At 43.7% G+C, this 18123-nt stretch overlaps 1 protein-coding gene across 1 annotated transcript in view; it reads left to right on the top strand.

Moving 5' to 3' along the window:
- Window positions 1-18123, top strand: part of LOC140362690 (ankyrin repeat domain-containing protein SOWAHC) — a 40495-nt gene that overhangs the window by 19501 nt on the left and 2871 nt on the right. Inside the window, exons 4-7 of the mRNA XM_072448843.1 lie at window positions 7378-7434; window positions 7645-7746; window positions 15946-16032; window positions 17988-18060. Coding sequence (XP_072304944.1) covers window positions 7378-7434; window positions 7645-7746; window positions 15946-16032; window positions 17988-18060 — 319 coding nt within the window. The remainder of the gene's footprint in view (window positions 1-7377; window positions 7435-7644; window positions 7747-15945; window positions 16033-17987; window positions 18061-18123) is intronic.

An 18123-nucleotide genomic window follows, 5' to 3' on the forward strand; every position in this document is an offset into this window, starting at 1 on the left:
ACAACTTCAGAATGATGAAAAATCAGGACCGTTGCCATAGCGATCAACAAAACGTTGCACAAAACAGTGCGCTATGACCCTACGGGAGATTTACTGTTACTGTACTGCTTTTGAAAGAAATATCCAAACATACAACCCACAAATGTAGTATTTTATTTCATTAAGTGTTTGAAGATGGATCGGCAATATTAATCTCTCAATACTTTCCACGTCTTCGGGTTTGAATTACGCCACCACGTTCCGAAGCTATCGTGAAGAAAAATAGTTTGAACTTTGTGCCAGTTTTTGTTCCATGTGAATTGGCCCAGGAATGACAGAAATATGGCCCGTAAACCAGGTCAAAACGGTCCGATTCGAGCGCCTTCCCACCTTGAAATCCACTCGAGACGGAACAGGAAACACATCGTGCGGTCGTGATGCCCTCGTTCCACAAACCCAAGACTTCCCAGCACCGTTTCCCCTTCGCGTAAAACAATTAAACCGCTGACGAAAGGGCGAAAACGCGCCGGTGTTGGACTGGAATCGGCTGGATAAACACTTGCCCCACTTTGCACGTTCTTCTCGGTGACGTGTGGCAGGTTTGTGGAGTCGACTTGAAAGGCTTTTGGTGTTTTAACATCGTGTTTGGCTTTAATCTGAGAACAATTTGCAAATGAGGAGTAAAGAAAGAAAGAAAGAACAGTGTGGCCTTTCACTGTTGGGAAAAGCTGCCGTCTTTGTGTGTTTTGCCGTTTTACACCAAATAATCATGACAAGACGTTAACAAAAGGAGAGTTAAAGCGGCTTGTCTCATGAAAATGTGGATTGTTTTTGCCTGGAATGTACAGTGCGGCAAAAGGTTTAATTCCAAGTGTTTTTAGACTCAAAATATTCTTGGTTTGGTGGAATTACCGGCTCGTCTTCAAGGGAATTGCTAAAATATTATGGCGTTTTGTCGAGCATTTTAGCAGGCGTCAATTATCTTTTATTTTTTCATACTTTTTTAAATAACAAAACGGGAAAAAATATATTCAAAAAATATCAAAGCAGAAAAAAAATAAAAAAAAGAATTGACAAAACCGAAAAAATAACAAATTACAAAGCCGAAATAAATAAATAAAAATAAATAAATAACAAAACAGGAAAAAATAAATAAATTCGAATTTCAACGAGATTAATAACTTCCATGTAAAGTAACTGCTATAGTAATTTTTTTAATGCCGAATCTGATGGTAAAATGATGACAAAAGGTACCACCAATGATTATTACCGACCCTTTTTATCGCAATAAACAACTTTTATTGTTTCCACAGACTTGGATGTCTTAAAAAGAACCTAAGTGTGTGGATATACAAATAAATATTGTTGAAGTATATTATTGTTAAAGTGAGAAACCTTCACCTAAAATGTTAGAATATTTCAGACTGACTGTGTTTGTAAGTGATAATGACCAAAAAAAGAATCTCTTGACATTTTTTTAAATTCACCAGATAAATTGATTTGTGTTTTTTTTTTCAGTCCATCTAAATTTTCCTGTGAATGTGTTGACACACAAAAGGTCAAACTAAACGGTAAAGTGCAGAAATATTTCCTTAAACTTGCTTTTTGACACTGTTCTTAAAGATGAAGACGTAAAGAGATTCAACGATTGATTCCTTTAGTAGTCGACTGGTCAGCGATTATTCAAAAGATCATTTCTGTTGCACATTGAGACTTTTTTAAATACATTTTAACTGATTCAAGTTTGAAATAAGGAGACTTTTTTATTGACTAATGTCTTTGCTATAAAAGGTTGTTTCTTATGTCTTTATGTCTGTGTAGTCCAGATAATGTTTCTCAAAATACAACAACAATTAATTTTTTATAGTCGACTAGGCAAAAATTTTTGCTGCCCTAGTACTTAACATAGTTATACTTATACTTTATACATATAAAAACAACAATGTAGACGATTGATTGTCCATCTCTTGTAAATCTACTCTTTCTAATCATGTTTAACTTGTCAAAACAACTCAAAGAGAAATACTGGGGTTTAAAGTCGTTTTAACCCTCGTAGACTTTGGCAGAGTGTGTTTTCCAGTGAATAGTTAATTGGATTACGATCTGTTGTCCCTCACGTGTGAAACGGCCTCTGCCTCGCTGTGTCTGACACTCTCTGGTCGCGTCTCGTCGCTGGGAAACATCACCGCAGTGTCACTACGGCTGTGAAAGCTGCGTGTGAATGACGGACAAGGCCTCGTGCAGCTGAATCAGCCTCATACCTCTGTTACGCTGCTGGTTTTAGAGTAACGTGGTGTCTCTAACAGTCGTGCTGCTGGTTTAATAGTAATGTGGTGTCTCTAACAGTCGTGCTGCTGGTTTTAGAGTAACGTGGTGTCTCTAACAGTCGTGCAGCTGGTTTAGAGAGTAAAGTGGTGTCTCTAACAGTCGTGCTGCTGGTTTAATAGTAACGTGGTGTCTCTAACAGTCGTGCAGCTGGTTTAATAGTAATGTGGTGTCTCTAACAGTCGTGCTGCTGGTTTTAGAGTAACTTGGTGTCTCTAACAGTCATACTGCTGGTTTTAGAGTAACGTGGTGTCTCTAACATTCGTGCAGCTGGTTTATTAGTAATGTGGTGTCTCTAACAGTCGTGCTGCTGGTTTTAGAGTAACTTTGTGTCTCTAACAGTCGTGCAGCTGGTTTAATAGTAATGTGGTGTCTCTAACAGTCGTGCAGCTGGTTTAATAGTAATGTGGTGTCTCTAACGGTCATACTGCTGGTTTAATAGTAACTTGGAGTCTCTAACAGTCATACTGCTGGTTTTAGAGTAATGTGGTGTCTCTAACAGTCGTGCAGCTGGTTTAATAGTAATGTGGTGTCTCTAACAGTCGTGCAGCTGGTTTAATAGTAATGTGGTGTCTCTAACGGTCATACTGCTGGTTTTAGAGTAACGTGGTGTCTCTAACAGTCATACTGCTGGTTTTAGAGTAATGTGGTGTCTCTAACAGTCGTGCAGCTGGTTTAATAGTAATGTGGTGTCTCTAACAGTCGTGCTGCTGGTTTAATAGTAATGTGGTGTTTCTAACAGTCGTGCTGCTGGTTTTAGAGTAACGTGGTGTCTCTAACAGTCGTGCTGCTGGTTTAATAGTAATGTGGTGTCTCTAACAGTCGTGCTGCTGGTTTTAGAGTAACGTGGTGTCTCTAACAGTCGTGCTGCTGATTTTAGAGTAACGTGGTGTCTCTAACAGTCGTGCAGCTGGTTTAATAGTAATGTGGTGTCTCTAACAGTCATACTGCTGGTTTTAGAGTAATGTGGTGTCTCTAACAGTCGTGCTGCTGGTTTTAGAGTAACGTGGTGTCTCTAACAGTCGTGCTGCTGGTTTAATAGTAATGTGGTGTCTCTAACAGTCATACTGCTGGTTTTAGAGTAACGTGGTGTCTCTAACAGTCGTGCTGCTGGTTTTAGAGTAACGTGGTGTCTCTAACAGTCGTGCTGCTGGTTTTAGAGTAACGTGGTGTCTCTAACAGTCGTGCAGCTGGTTTAATAGTAATGTGGTGTCTCTAACAGTCGTGCTGCTGGTTTAATAGTAATGTGGTGTCTCTAACAGTCGTGCTGCTGGTTTAGAGAGTAAAGTGGTGTCTCTAACAGTCGTGCAGCTGGTTTAATAGTAATGTGGTGTCTCTAACAGTCGTGCTGCTGGTTTAATAGTAATGTGGTGTTTCTAACAGTCGTGCTGCTGGTTTAATAGTAATGTGGTGTTTCTAACAGTCGTGCTGCTGGTTTTAGAGTAACGTGGTGTCTCTAACAGTTGTGCTGCTGGTTTTAGAGTAACGTGGTGTCTCTAACAGTCGTGCTGCTGGTTTAATAGTAATGTGGAGTCTCTAACAGTCGTGCTGCTGGTTTTAGAGTAACGTGGTGTCTCTAACAGTCGTGCTGCTGGTTTAATAGTAATGTGGTGTCTCTAACAGTCGTGCTGCTGGTTTTAGAGTAACGTGGTGTCTCTAACAGTCGTGCTGCTGATTTAGAGAGTAAAGTGGTGTCTCTAACAGTCGTGCTGCTGGTTTTAGAGTAACGTGGTGTCTCTAACAGTCATACTGCTGGTTTTAGAGTAACGTGGAGTCTCTAACAGTCGTGCAGCTGGTTTTAGAGTAACGTGGAGTCTCTAACAGTCATACTGCTGGTTTTAGAGTAACGTGGAGTCTCTAAAAGTCATACTGCTGGTTTTAGAGTAACGTGGAGTCTCTAACAGTCATGCTGCTGGTTTAATAGTAATGTGGTGTCTCTAACAGTCGTGCTGCTGGTTTAATAGTAATGTGGTGTCTCTAACAGTCGTGCTGCTGGTTTTAGAGTAACGTGGTGTCTCTAACAGTCGTGCAGCTGGTTTAATAGTAACGTGGAGTCTCTAACAGTCATACTGCTGGTTTTAGAGTAACGTGGAGTCTCTAACAGTCGTGCAGCTGGTTTTAGAGTAACGTGGTGTCTCTAACAGTCGTGCAGCTGGTTTAATAGTAATGTGGTGTCTCTAACGGTCATACTGCTGGTTTTAGAGTAACGTGGTGTCTCTAACAGTCATACTGCTGGTTTTAGAGTAATGTGGTGTCTCTAACAGTCGTGCAGCTGGTTTAATAGTAACGTGGTGTCTCTAACAGTCATACTGCTGGTTTTAGAGTAAAGTGGTGTCTCTAACAGTCGTGCTGCTGGTTTAATAGTAATGTGGTGTCTCTAACAGTCGTGCTGCTGGTTTTAGAGTAACGTGGTGTCTCTAACAGTCGTGCTGCTGGTTTTAGAGTAACGTGGTGTCTCTAACAGTCGTGCAGCTGGTTTAATAGTAATGTGGTGTCTCTAACAGTCGTGCTGCTGGTTTAATAGTAATGTGGTGTCTCTAACAGTCGTGCTGCTGGTTTAGAGAGTAAAGTGGTGTCTCTAACAGTCGTGCAGCTGGTTTAATAGTAATGTGGTGTCTCTAACAGTCGTTCTGCTGGTTTAATAGTAATGTGGTGTTTCTAACAGTCGTGCTGCTGGTTTTAGAGTAACGTGGTGTCTCTAACAGTCATACTGCTGGTTTTAGAGTAACGTGGTGTCTTTAACAGTCGTGCTGCTGGTTTAATAGTAATGTGGAGTCTCTAACAGTCGTGCTGCTGGTTTTAGAGTAACGTGGTGTCTCTAACAGTCGTGCTGCTGGTTTAATAGTAATGTGGTGTCTCTAACAGTCGTGCTGCTGGTTTTAGAGTAACGTGGTGTCTCTAACAGTCGTGCTGCTGATTTAGAGAGTAAAGTGGTGTCTCTAACAGTCGTGCTGCTGGTTTTAGAGTAACGTGGTGTCTCTAACAGTCATACTGCTGGTTTTAGAGTAACGTGGAGTCTCTAACAGTCGTGCAGCTGGTTTTAGAGTAACGTGGAGTCTCTAACAGTCATACTGCTGGTTTTAGAGTAACGTGGTGTCTCTAACATTCGTGCAGCTGGTTTATTAGTAATGTGGTGTCTCTAACAGTCGTGCTGCTGGTTTTAGAGTAACTTTGTGTCTCTAACAGTCGTGCAGCTGGTTTAATAGTAATGTGGTGTCTCTAACAGTCGTGCAGCTGGTTTAATAGTAATGTGGTGTCTCTAACGGTCATACTGCTGGTTTTAGAGTAACGTGGTGTCTCTAACAGTCATACTGCTGGTTTTAGAGTAATGTGGTGTCTCTAACAGTCGTGCAGCTGGTTTAATAGTAATGTGGTGTCTCTAACAGTCGTGCAGCTGGTTTAATAGTAATGTGGTGTCTCTAACGGTCATACTGCTGGTTTTAGAGTAACGTGGAGTCTCTAACAGTCATACTGCTGGTTTTAGAGTAATGTGGTGTCTCTAACAGTCGTGCAGCTGGTTTAATAGTAACGTGGTGTCTCTAACAGTCATACTGCTGGTTTTAGAGTAAAGTGGTGTCTCTAACAGTCGTGCTGCTGGTTTAATAGTAATGTGGTGTCTCTAACAGTCGTGCTGCTGGTTTTAGAGTAACGTGGTGTCTCTAACAGTCGTGCAGCTGGTTTAATAGTAATGTGGTGTCTCTAACAGTCGTGCTGCTGGTTTAATAGTAATGTGGTGTCTCTAACAGTCGTGCTGCTGGTTTAGAGAGTAAAGTGGTGTCTCTAACAGTCGTGCAGCTGGTTTAATAGTAATGTGGTGTCTCTAACAGTCGTGCTGCTGGTTTAATAGTAATGTGGTGTTTCTAACAGTCGTGCTGCTGGTTTTAGAGTAACGTGGTGTCTCTAACAGTTGTGCTGCTGGTTTTAGAGTAACGTGGTGTCTCTAACAGTCATACTGCTGGTTTTAGAGTAACGTGGTGTCTCTAACAGTCGTGCTGCTGGTTTAATAGTAATGTGGAGTCTCTAACAGTCGTGCTGCTGGTTTTAGAGTAACGTGGTGTCTCTAACAGTCGTGCTGCTGGTTTAATAGTAATGTGGTGTCTCTAACAGTCGTGCTGCTGGTTTTAGAGTAACGTGGTGTCTCTAACAGTCGTGCTGCTGATTTAGAGAGTAAAGTGGTGTCTCTAACAGTCGTGCTGCTGGTTTTAGAGTAACGTGGTGTCTCTAACAGTCATACTGCTGGTTTTAGAGTAACGTGGAGTCTCTAACAGTCGTGCAGCTGGTTTTAGAGTAACGTGGAGTCTCTAACAGTCATACTGCTGGTTTTAGAGTAACGTGGAGTCTCTAAAAGTCATACTGCTGGTTTTAGAGTAACGTGGAGTCTCTAACAGTCATGCTGCTGGTTTAATAGTAATGTGGTGTCTCTAACAGTCGTGCTGCTGGTTTAATAGTAATGTGGTGTCTCTAACAGTCGTGCTGCTGGTTTTAGAGTAACGTGGTGTCTCTAACAGTCGTGCTGCTGGTTTAATAGTAACGTGGTGTCTCTAACAGTCGTGCTGCTGGTTTTAGAGTAACGTGGTGTCTCTAACAGTCGTGCAGCTGGTTTAATAGTAACGTGGAGTCTCTAACAGTCATACTGCTGGTTTTAGAGTAACGTGGAGTCTCTAACAGTCGTGCAGCTGGTTTTAGAGTAACGTGGTGTCTCTAACAGTCGTGCAGCTGGTTTAATAATAATTTGGTGTCTCTAACAGTCATACTGCTGGTTTTAGAGTAACGTGGTGTCTCTAACAGTCATACTGCTGGTTTTAGAGTAACGTGGTGTCTCTAACAGTCATACTGCTGGTTTTAGAGTAACGTGGTGTCTCTAACAGTCATACTGCTGGTTTTAGAGTAACGTGGTGTCTCTAACAGTCGTGCTGCTGGTTTAATAGTAATGTGGAGTCTCTAACAGTCGTGCAGCTGGTTTAATAGTAACGTGGTGTCTCTAACAGTTGTGCAGCTGGTTTAATAGTAACTTGGAGTCTCTAACAGTCATACTGCTGGTTTTAGAGTAACGTGGTGTCTTTTGTTTTCCAGTCGGAGTCGGAGCAGGACGAGGAGTCGACTGGCAGTATGGGATCTGTGGCTGTGGCTGTAAGTCGCACTACATTTCATAAACCTTTATTTATATCTATCTATCTATCTCTATCTCTATCTCTATCTCTATATATCATTATAGTGGTGTGCACATATTTGAGTCTTACTTTCATTAAAGGTGCACTATGTAACGTGTGTGTGTGTGTGTGTGTGTCTCTGTGTGTGTGTGTCTCTGTGTGTGTGTGTCTCTGTGTGTGTGTGCTTCAGCTGGAGCCTGCAGAGAGAGAGTGGATTTACTCTGCAGCCGGAGCCAGGGTCCCGGACCTGTCCCATCTGCTCCGACAGGACCCCACGCTCGCCAACAAGAAGGTAGCCCCGCCTCCAGGAAGACCCGCGCTGATGGGAAATCAAACAAATATTATTGATCATTTGGCAATTAACCACATTCCAAACGAGATTAAGATTCTGCCACGTCTATAAACGATGCAGCTGAATCCTGTCTATCGTTTGTGTTAAATTGCACTGATTAAAAGTATTACTGTTTATGTTCATTAAATCAATACTGAAAGTGTTTTTTTTTATTTTGTAGAAAAAGAAAATTCAACAGAAAATTGACCTCAAGTGAAATATTTTATTTATTTATTTTATTTGTTTTAAATTTATTTATTTATTTATTTATTTATTTAGCTGGCCATATTGCCCAACCCTAAACCAAATAGACGTAGAAAAGAAAAACTCCTTATTTTGTTGCTTGTTTTTACAGTTTAAACGTTGACTTGAATGTTGCTGTAAATGTCACATTAATCGCTCTTTTCTTTCTTATTCTCGATGTGGAAATCCAGGACTTTACCTCCGTGAGTATTTTTTTAATTAAATCCCAAATCTTCTAAACGCCTAACTATATAACTTAAAGTGCAAATGACGTCTTAGTTTGGTGGTGTAGAACCTGTGGTAAATATTTATCATAGTTTTACTTCCGTTAAGTTGCAGTTTGTGAAGAAAATTAAAAAAAAAAAAAAAAGAAGAGTTTACAATGACAGGAAGTAGAACTGAATCCCGCTGTGATGTCATCAGTGTGCGACATGCCGTTGAAAACATTTTACACTTAAATTACACACTTTTTCAGTTTAATCAATCATTTAGCTAGAAAATAATGTTATGTGGTATTATTGTGTTATTTATACGCATTTTGTTGCTTGTTTACAGTGTGGTTGCTATGTAACAATTGTGGAATTACCTCTGCCTCTGTCACACCTGTTGCTCATGTCCAACCAGGAAGTGACATTATAAACGTCAGCAAACTGGTCAAACCGTGTAAAACTGGGCACACTTTTCAGTTAAATCTTAAATACGATCAAGTTCATTACGTCACGTCGTCTAACCTGAAATATGCACTTTATCTATAATTCTACTTGACTTATGTGTGTTTCTTTTATGTCGCTGCGGCTGCCGACTGCGGTATTTCTCAGGGGGTGAGTTAATTTAATTTGTTCATCCTACCACCACGTGAAAATGCATACAAACATTCTACAAAAGTTAAGTTCTTTACATTATACACGTAAGTTGTACAAGCAAATTACGTATATCAGAAGATAAGAATGTAAAAATATACAATTGACGAGGCTTAAAGTGACATATGACAGGTTTTTACGGTTTGCTAATTTTGACTTTGTTTAGTGTATTTATACCTGTTGTACATATAAATTATAGTTTTACACCATTCGAGCAGGTATTTGTGTAGAAAACGTTGAAAAATCTCATTCCAGTCAAAGTTTATGCAGAATTTACACAAAAGAAACAACTTTTTTGACTCTAAACACTAATTTAACAAAATAAAGTCGCTCTCATATATTTTTATTTGTCAAATTAAAAGAATTGTGACATTAGATGAGCCAGTGACCCAGTGTTTGATGTCATCAATTACAAACAGGAAGTGAAATTATAAACTGTAAATATAAATATAAAAAATGCACTATTCTGCTTTAACATTTTAATATATTTTTTAGCTAAATTAACTCAAATATATATTACTCAAGTAGAAGTAAAAGTGTCTGAAAACGACTACGTTAATTAAGTTAATGATTGGGACGTGACGATGGGGAAACCTCACGTCACGATATTATAACAATATTCATTTCACGGTACCATAATAATTTCGATATTGTGGAGAGGAACTCAGAATTGTAGGAATAATACTTATTTTTTTTACTTTTAAAACCCCTTGACGAGTCTTTCGTCCAAATTGTTCCTGTCATATTCCCAAAAATAAAGATGCCAAAGTGTTAAATAACATTAAATAACGGTCATGTTTTCATAATGTGCGCTCTGGAATGGAGCAAAGGATCATGGTCTATGTAGTTGCCTGAGTTTTTTAAGCTGTTGCCGCCACAAAACATTTTACATTCAACCAAATAAGTTTCTAATTCCATATATTTGTGAGACATTTTGACGTTACAATATCACAATATTTTGGTTATTGATACATCCTTATGAGTAAATACGCCTGTAAAATTTTAGTTGTAATGATCGTTCAATCGTTTAATCGGTCAATGGCATTCGTAGCCCACCAAAACGTTTACTGGTTGACTACCGGTCACTGGGTCCCCCGCGATTCGATGCGATACACGAAACATGGCTCACGATACGGTAACGTTGCGATTTTGCGATCGACGATATGTGGCTTTTGATATTTTAAGATGTATCGCAGTTTTCTTTGTCAAACCGCGACCTGCACATAATGAAACACGCTCGTTTTAATCAGCAAAACAGTCAAAATGTCACACGTTTTGCATAAAAACAAGTGTCCGTCACAAAGTATTTCGGGAAACGCTACCAATAATGACTCGATTACAACGATACGGCAGCCCACGATATCTGTACCGCATCACCAGATTTAGTATCACGATATAGCGATTTAAAAAAACATATTTTGGCACACACCTAATATGATCCACAGCAGAAAGGAAATATGCGATTTACTTGTCCATTTCAGCGCACTTTGAGTCAAATATTGTACACGAATCTGCGCAGATTCTTCAGCGTGACCGCGCCGCCGCCCCATCGCGACGACACTCTCTACACGCTAATCTTCAAAACAACCGTCCCAATGCCTTTATAGACATTTGAACTCCCGCCTTTTCTGAGGAGCCAGTGTTAAACATGGCCCGGATCATGCATTTCAAAGCGCCCACTATCAAAAGGATTATGGGACAGATAGCTTTTTAGCTCCTGCGCCCCCTTGACAACCCAAATCCCTTTATTTGTCCCGGCTTGCGCTTAAGAGATTTCGGCCCCTCGTGTTTGTTGTCTCTCCCCTCTCGGACCCTCTCGGATTCTCACGCGCACTGTCCCCGCGGCTCGGAACCCCCGGACCACCTTCTAAGACCCCAACCTAAGCCGCGGCCACACCCGCCCCAGGACAAGATAGCCCCGGCCCGGCTCCATTGAAGTGCACGGGGAGATGAGGGGATTAAGAAGAGGCCTTTAGATTTCACCCATTTAAGGATAATCTGAAAGTAATAGAGCAGACTGGGATTAATTGGAGAACAATGTGGCTCTTGTCCCTGGGAAGGTGTTAAGTCTTTTTGGGAGCGCTTTGATGTTTTTCCTCTGGGTTTATTTTCCCCTGGTGGAGATGGGACAGATAGAACATGCGGCGGACAGGAAGAGCCGGAGTCAAACGAAACACGCGCAGACTTCAACGTGTCACGGATCTGTTTTACTCGTTTACTGTCAAAATGTAGATGCTAAACTACGCTAAAGCTAGTATCAAAGCTGAGTACTTGTTTGAGCAAGTATTGATGCTAAAGCTAGTAAACACGCATGGATTTCAACGTGTCGCGGATCTGTTGTACTCGTTTCAGGCTGTGTCAAAATGTAGATGCTAATCGAAGCTAAAGCTAGTATCGAAACAAGTACTCATTTGAGCAAGTATTGATGCTAAAGCTAATATCGAAACTGAGTACAGTAAAGTTCTTGTATTCAGCGTTGTAAATGATATCGTAGTAGTATGTGTATATATATATATATATATATATATATATATATATATATATATATATATATATATATATATATATATATATATATATATATATATATATATATATATATATATATATATATATATATATATATATATATATATATATATATATATATATATATATATATATATATATATATATATATATATATATATATATATTTGACGGTGAGTTTTGGTTCATCTTCCCACTGAGACAAAAGCTTTAAGTTGACAATATTAAATTATTGTGTGTTTCTTGCACCGCTCCTTCAGATAAGATTTCATTTGAATAAAAGATTTTTAAAAACTGCTGGAGAACTGCCATATTCAAATGTATTTATTAAGTGTGGACTTCAGAACGTCCCCGAACGACGGCACAAATCACACGGACAACGTTAGTGGATGGAAGTTAAATGTTTTTGACAAGTTAGATTTCGTCAGTTTGTCTAGATCTACGCTCCACAAACAAAAAACATAAATCAGAAAATAAATTATAACATTTAAATATTGAAAGTAGCAAACGTTCCAGAAGACGTCTCACTTAAGACACAAAAATACACAAAGATTACACTCATCTCCACTGCACGGCGTTGAAACTGACGGTTGTTTTAATTGACTGTTGCTTGTCCCACCTCCCAATCAATCAACCAATGAACGAGTGCGATGCAAAGCGCCCCGACAGTTCCCACTTCCCCCCCGAGCTCATCCTTCTTCCTGTGTTTGTCTATGTGGATGTCCTCGCCGCGCCGGAGCTTCCTCTTCTCCTCTTCCTCTTCTCCTCTTCAGTTTGTGAGTACACGGCCGCTCCATCACTCTCGCTGTACCGGGGGGCCGCGTCCGGGGGGGGGCGTGTCAGTGGGGGCTTTGTACTAGGCCGCCGGAACAAGGGGGCCTCTGACGGATGGGACGGGGCGGAGCGTGTGGGGAAACGAGACGCATCCTGCCCCGCGTCGTCCGTCACCGAGCCGCATGTCAAAGTGTCCCCCCGCCCGTCAAAGTGTCCCCCCGCCCGTCAAAGTGTCCCCCCGCCCGTCAAAGTGTCCCCCCGCCCGTCAAAGTGTCCCCCCGCCCGTCAAAGTGTCCCCGCCCACGTATGACAGGGTGTTTACGATTTTCAAATTATGACTTTATTTGGTGTGTTTATACTTGTTGTACATATAAATGATTGTTTTACACCAATCGAGCAGGTATTTGTGGAGAAAATGTTGAAAAAATCGGTATAAAATGACAGGAAGTGACATCACACCAGGGACACTCATTCCAGTCAAAGTTTATGCAGAATTTACACAAAGAAACAACATTTTTCACTCTAAACATTATTCAACAAAATAAAGTCGCTCTCATTTATTTTTATTTGTCAAATAAAAAATAATTGTTACATTAGATGAGTTTTGGCCCAGTGTTTGCTGGGTAATATCCTAGTGTGATGTCATCAATTACAAACAGGAAGTGAAATTAGAAACCTAAGAAAATGTGCTATTCTGACATTTTTAGCGAAATTAAAAATATATTTATCTAAAGTTACGTGACCTGTGCGTTTGAAATTAATTATTAGCTTTTCAATTAACGCAAAACAGCGCAACGTCCACTCTATATGTGATGTAGATATAATTTATTTTAAATCAATTAATTGATCAATTAATCAATCCATCAATCACAATATTAAATTATTCACAATATTTTTAGTTGATTAAATTTATATGAATGACATTTTTATTAACTTATACTGAATATTTAAAATTAACTTAATTGCAGTTTAGTTCAAATTCTGTGTAAAGTGAACACTCGACCCACTAAAATGATCTTTGTTCATTTTGATTGAATCCTAAGCCTCCAGGTCCTTTAGATTGATGTGAACACGGCCCTGTCCCTGCCGTTGCACTCGTTTGTCTCGTCCGTCTTCTGTGAGACAGAGAGACACAAACGAGCCGAGCGTCTCCAGACTCAGACGTACAGTTCATCTGCCGCTCACAACGTTTATGTCAGAAGCACCGGCAGGAGGCCGCTCCATGTTTAGTCCTGACTCTGGCACCAGCAGGAGGCCGGTCCATGTTTAGTCCTGACTCTGGCACCAGCAGGAGGCCGGTCCATGTTTAGTCCTGACTCTGGCACCAGCAGGAGGCCGGTCCATGTTTAGTCCTGACTTTGGCACCAGCAGGAGGCCGGTCCATGTTTAGTCCTGACTCTGGCACCAGCAGGAGGTCGGTCCATGTTTAGTCCTGACTCTGGCACCAGCAGGAGGCTGGTCCATGTTTAGTCCTGACTCTGGCACCAGCAGGAGGCCGCTCCATGTTTAGTCCTGACTCTGGCACCAGCAGGAGGCCGGTCCATGTTTAGTCCTGACTCTGGCACCAGCAGGAGGCCGGTCCATGTTTAGTCCTGACTCTGGCACCAGCAGGAGGCCGGTCCATGTTTAGTCCTGACTCTGGCACCAGCAGGAGGCCGGTCCATGTTTAGTCCTGACTCTGGCACCAGCAGGAGGCCGGTCCATGTTTAGTCCTGACTCTGGCACCAGCAGGAGGCCGCTCCATGTTTAGTCCTGACTCTGGCACCAGCAGGAGGCCGCTCCATGTTTAGTCCTGACTCTGGCACCAGTCCTGACTCTGGCACCAGCAGGAGGCCGGTCCATGCTTAGTCCTGACTCTGGCACCAGCAGGAGGCCGGTCCATGCTTAGTCCTGACTCTGGGCACCAGCAGGAGGCCGGTCCATGTTTAGTCCTGACTCTGGCACCAGCAGGAGGCCGGTCCATGTTTAGTCCTGACTCTGACACCAGCAGGAGGCCGGTCCATGTTTAGTCCTGACTCTGACACCAGCAGGAGGCCGGTCCATGTTTAGTCCTGACTCTGGCACCAGCAGGAGGCCGGTCCATGTTTAGTCCTGACTTTGGCACCAGCAGGAGGCCGGTCCATGTTTAGTCCTGACTTTGGCACCAGCAGGAGGCCGGTCCATGTTTAGTCCTGACTCTGGCACCAGCAGGAGGCCGGTCTCTGAGGTCCTCAGAGTCCGCGATGGTTCATATGGCACTAACATGGAGAGACTTGAGACTTGGACTTTAACCATGAAGGGGAGATCAGGGCTGCAACTCATGATTGTTCGTTTAGCAATTCATCTTTAGATTCTTTTGATTCGTTTCGACCGTGAAAGGCCCATGAATATGAGATTTTCACAGGTCGTTATTTAGTTCTGTATTGAGCCCATTTTATTCCTGATGTGGATTTGGTCTGGTCCTGTTCCACTTTAGTCCTGGTCTAGTCTTGGTACTAATGTACTTCAGTAAAGTACAGATACCTAAACATTGCCTCTCCGTGAGAAGAACCTGGGCTGGTTCTCATAACTGTGAGAATGGGGCCTGTAGATGACGATGTGTGTGAGAGAACTGTGGTTATTGAGTCCACATCTGCTTCCACCTGTCACGCCTCTAATTGCGCCGCTTAAACTCTGACAGGTTCAACACTGAAGATCACAGGAGCAGCGTTTAGCGGCAGGTGGCTGTGGTTACCCGCCGCGAGATGGCGTTTTACACACTTTATTCAAACGATCCGTGTGTGCGTGTCGTGGCCCCGCTGTCCCCCCGGCCCGGGCCCCGACAGAGGCGCGGAGGTGTCGGGGCGCGGCGGGGTCACGCACACATCATCCATCTTCGCGCGGCGACAGGTACCGGGGCCTCTCGGGCGCGGGCAATGCGAGGCGTTGTTTTGTAATTACCCCGGCTCGCCTGCGGGACGCTCCCCTCGGCGAGCGGCAGATGTGTGTGAGCGACGGGCAGATTACGCCGCTCGGGTGAAGCTGCAGCGGGGTAAGTGGGCAGCGGCCGCGGGGCGAGTGGGCAGCGGCCGTGGGGCGAGTGGGCAGCGGCCGTGGGGCGAGTGGGCAGCGGCCGCGGGGCGAATGGGCAGCGGCCGTGGGGCGAGTGGGCAGCGGCCGCGGGGCGAATGGGCAGCGGCCGCGGGGCGAATGGGCAGCGGCCGCGGGGCGAGTGGGCAGCGGCCGCGGGGCGAGTGGGCAGCAGTGGGCAGCGGCCCGCGGGGCGAGTGGGCATCGGGGCCACTGGGCGAGTGGGAAGCGGGGCCACAGGGAGAGTGGGCAGCGGTCGCGGGGCAAGTGGGCAGCGGCCCCGGGGTGAGTGGGCAGCGGCCGCGGGGCGAGTGGGCAGCGGCCCGGGCGAGTGGGCAGCGACCCGGGCGAGTGGGCAGCAGTGGGCAGCGGCCACGGGGCGACGCCGATAGAAAAGTGCAATAAAACTATTGGTTTAAAGTCACACAAATGAACCTTTATTCTAGTGTTGTTCAAGAGCAGCAGGAGACTCAAAATATGCAATAAAAAACATAATTAAGAGAAATACCCTCTAAAAATAGATCCAAGGTCGGAGGTTAGATTCCTCTTGTGCCACTGTGTCCTTGAGCAAGACATTTAGTTTCCAGTGTCTGAGTTTGTAAACGAGACAAAGTGAATTAATTGTTTACATGTTTACGTGTCTCTGAATATGAATATGACCGTCACACTGTCCACTTCATGTGTGAGTCAAACTGCTGCTTTTCAGACGGCGCTGCACTGGGCGGCCAAACACGGCAACAAGGACATGGCAACGATGGTGGCTGAAGCCGGCGCCGACGTCAACACCAAATCAGTGAGAGAAGATTCACACTCACGTCTCCAATAACAACAACAACAACAACAACAACAACAACAATAATGATAATGATGATAATAATAGTAATAATAATGGTAATAATGATGATAATAATGATGATGATAATAATAATAATAATAATAATAATAATAATAATATAATAATAATAATAATAATAATAATAATAATAATAATAATAATAATAATAATAATGTGTTTAAATCTATACGCATTTTAGACATTTAAATTGTGATGTGAAGAACTTATTTATGAAAACTCATTTATATCTTTGTCTTGTCTTCTTCCAGCATGTGAGTACCAGTGTCTCGGGCCCTCGGGTGCCGCTCCCTCTCGGGCCCTCGGTTGCTGCTCCCCCTCTCGGGCCCTCGGGTGCCGCTCCCTCTCCGGCCCTCGGGTGCTGCTCCCCCTCTCGGGCCCTCGGGTGCCGCTCCCTCTCTCGGGCCCTCACGTGCCGCTCCCTCTTGGGCCCTCGGGTGCCGCTCCCTCTTGGGCCCTCGGGTGCCGCTCCCTCTCGGGCCTTATCGTGCCGCTCCCTCTCTCGGGCCCTCACGTGCCGCTCCCTCTTGGGCCCTCGGTGCCGCTCCCTCTCGGGCCCTATCGTGCCGCTCCCTCTCGGGCCCTATCGTGCCGCTCCCTCTCGGGCCCTATCGTGCCGCTCCCTCTCGGGCCCTATCGTCTCGGGCCCTATCGTGCCGCTCCCTCTCGGGCCCTCGGGTGCCGCTCCCTCTCGAGCCCTCGGGTGCCGCTCCCTCTCGGGCCCTCGGGTGCCGCTCCCTCTCGGGCCCTCGGGTGCCGCTCTCTCTCGGGCCCTCGGGTGCCGCCCCCTCTCGGGCCCTCAGGTGCCGCTCCCTCTCTTGGACCTTCAGGTGCCCCTCTCCCTCTCGGATGGCGCTCTCCCTCCCGGGGCCCTCAGGTGCCTCTCGGTCCCTCAGGTGCCTCTCCCCCTCTCGGGCCCTCAGGTGCCCCTCTGGGTGACGTAGCTCCTCCAGCTGTGCAAACGTATGACAGCAGCACGGGTTTGAGGGCCGTGCTAATAAATCATGTCGTGTCGTGGTAATTGTTTCTCCAAAACTAAAGCAATTTCACTGAATTGGTCGAGCAATTATGTTTTTAATCATTATCTGGTGTTGTCTTAACCTTCACTAATTTGTATCTTTTTTCCGTGTGCTTTTTTTTTTTTTCACGTTCTTGTTTTGCTTGGCTCTTCTGGGGCCTGGGAACCTAAAGGGGGTGAGTACCACGCCTTTTTGACCCTTTGTGAGCGCATTAAAGGGGCTCTGTGCAACGCTCTGGACGGGGAGGAAAGTTTCCAGTTTTGAGCGTCGTCTGTGTTTCTAGTTCCTGTGAATCGTCCTCGTTGGAGAAAATGTTTTTAGTCCGTGCTCTGAAGCTAAACTTGATTGAAAATGTCTCTTTTACGACCATATTTGAACTAAATCAATCATATTATTTTGCCTTGGACCATGCGCCAGTCCAATTATTGTTTTTTTCTACATTGAAAATTTAAAAAAAAAAGTAAAATACAGAAGTCGTGGGGTCATTTCATTGCACGATTGAACATATCCATTTTTTATGCCATTTTGTGAAACATTTCTTTGTGTAAATTCGGCATAAACTTTGACTGGAATGAGTTTCCCTGGTGTGACGTCACTTCCGTCATTTTATAAAGCTTTTTCCAATTTTTCTGTAAAACTATCATTTATATATAAAACAGGTATAAAACACACCAAGTCAAAATTAGAAAACCGTAAAAATCCATGTGTCACTTTAAATTGTGAAAGCAGCACTTTTCCGCTCTGTTCCAAAATAAAAGACCAAGTAAAGACGGATGAATCTGGCTTTGAACAAGTTGTAGAAGACGCTGTGAATGTTTGTGAAAGCGGCGTTAGCATTAGCGTTAGCGCTGAAGGCGTTTGTTCTGGTCCGCACAGGGATACACGCCTCTGCACATCGCAGCGCTGCACGGACATCGCCACATCCTGGACCTGCTCGTCGGGACATACGGTAAAAATGACATAAAATCAGCAAAAAGCAAACATTAAAACACTTGTAATGAGTAAATAACAT

This window comes from Eucyclogobius newberryi, unplaced genomic scaffold, assembly GCF_026437365.1.
Source record: "Eucyclogobius newberryi isolate DKJ021-1_F unplaced genomic scaffold, fEucNew1.0.hap1 SCAF_17, whole genome shotgun sequence".
NCBI lineage: Eukaryota > Metazoa > Chordata > Actinopteri > Gobiiformes > Gobiidae > Eucyclogobius > Eucyclogobius newberryi.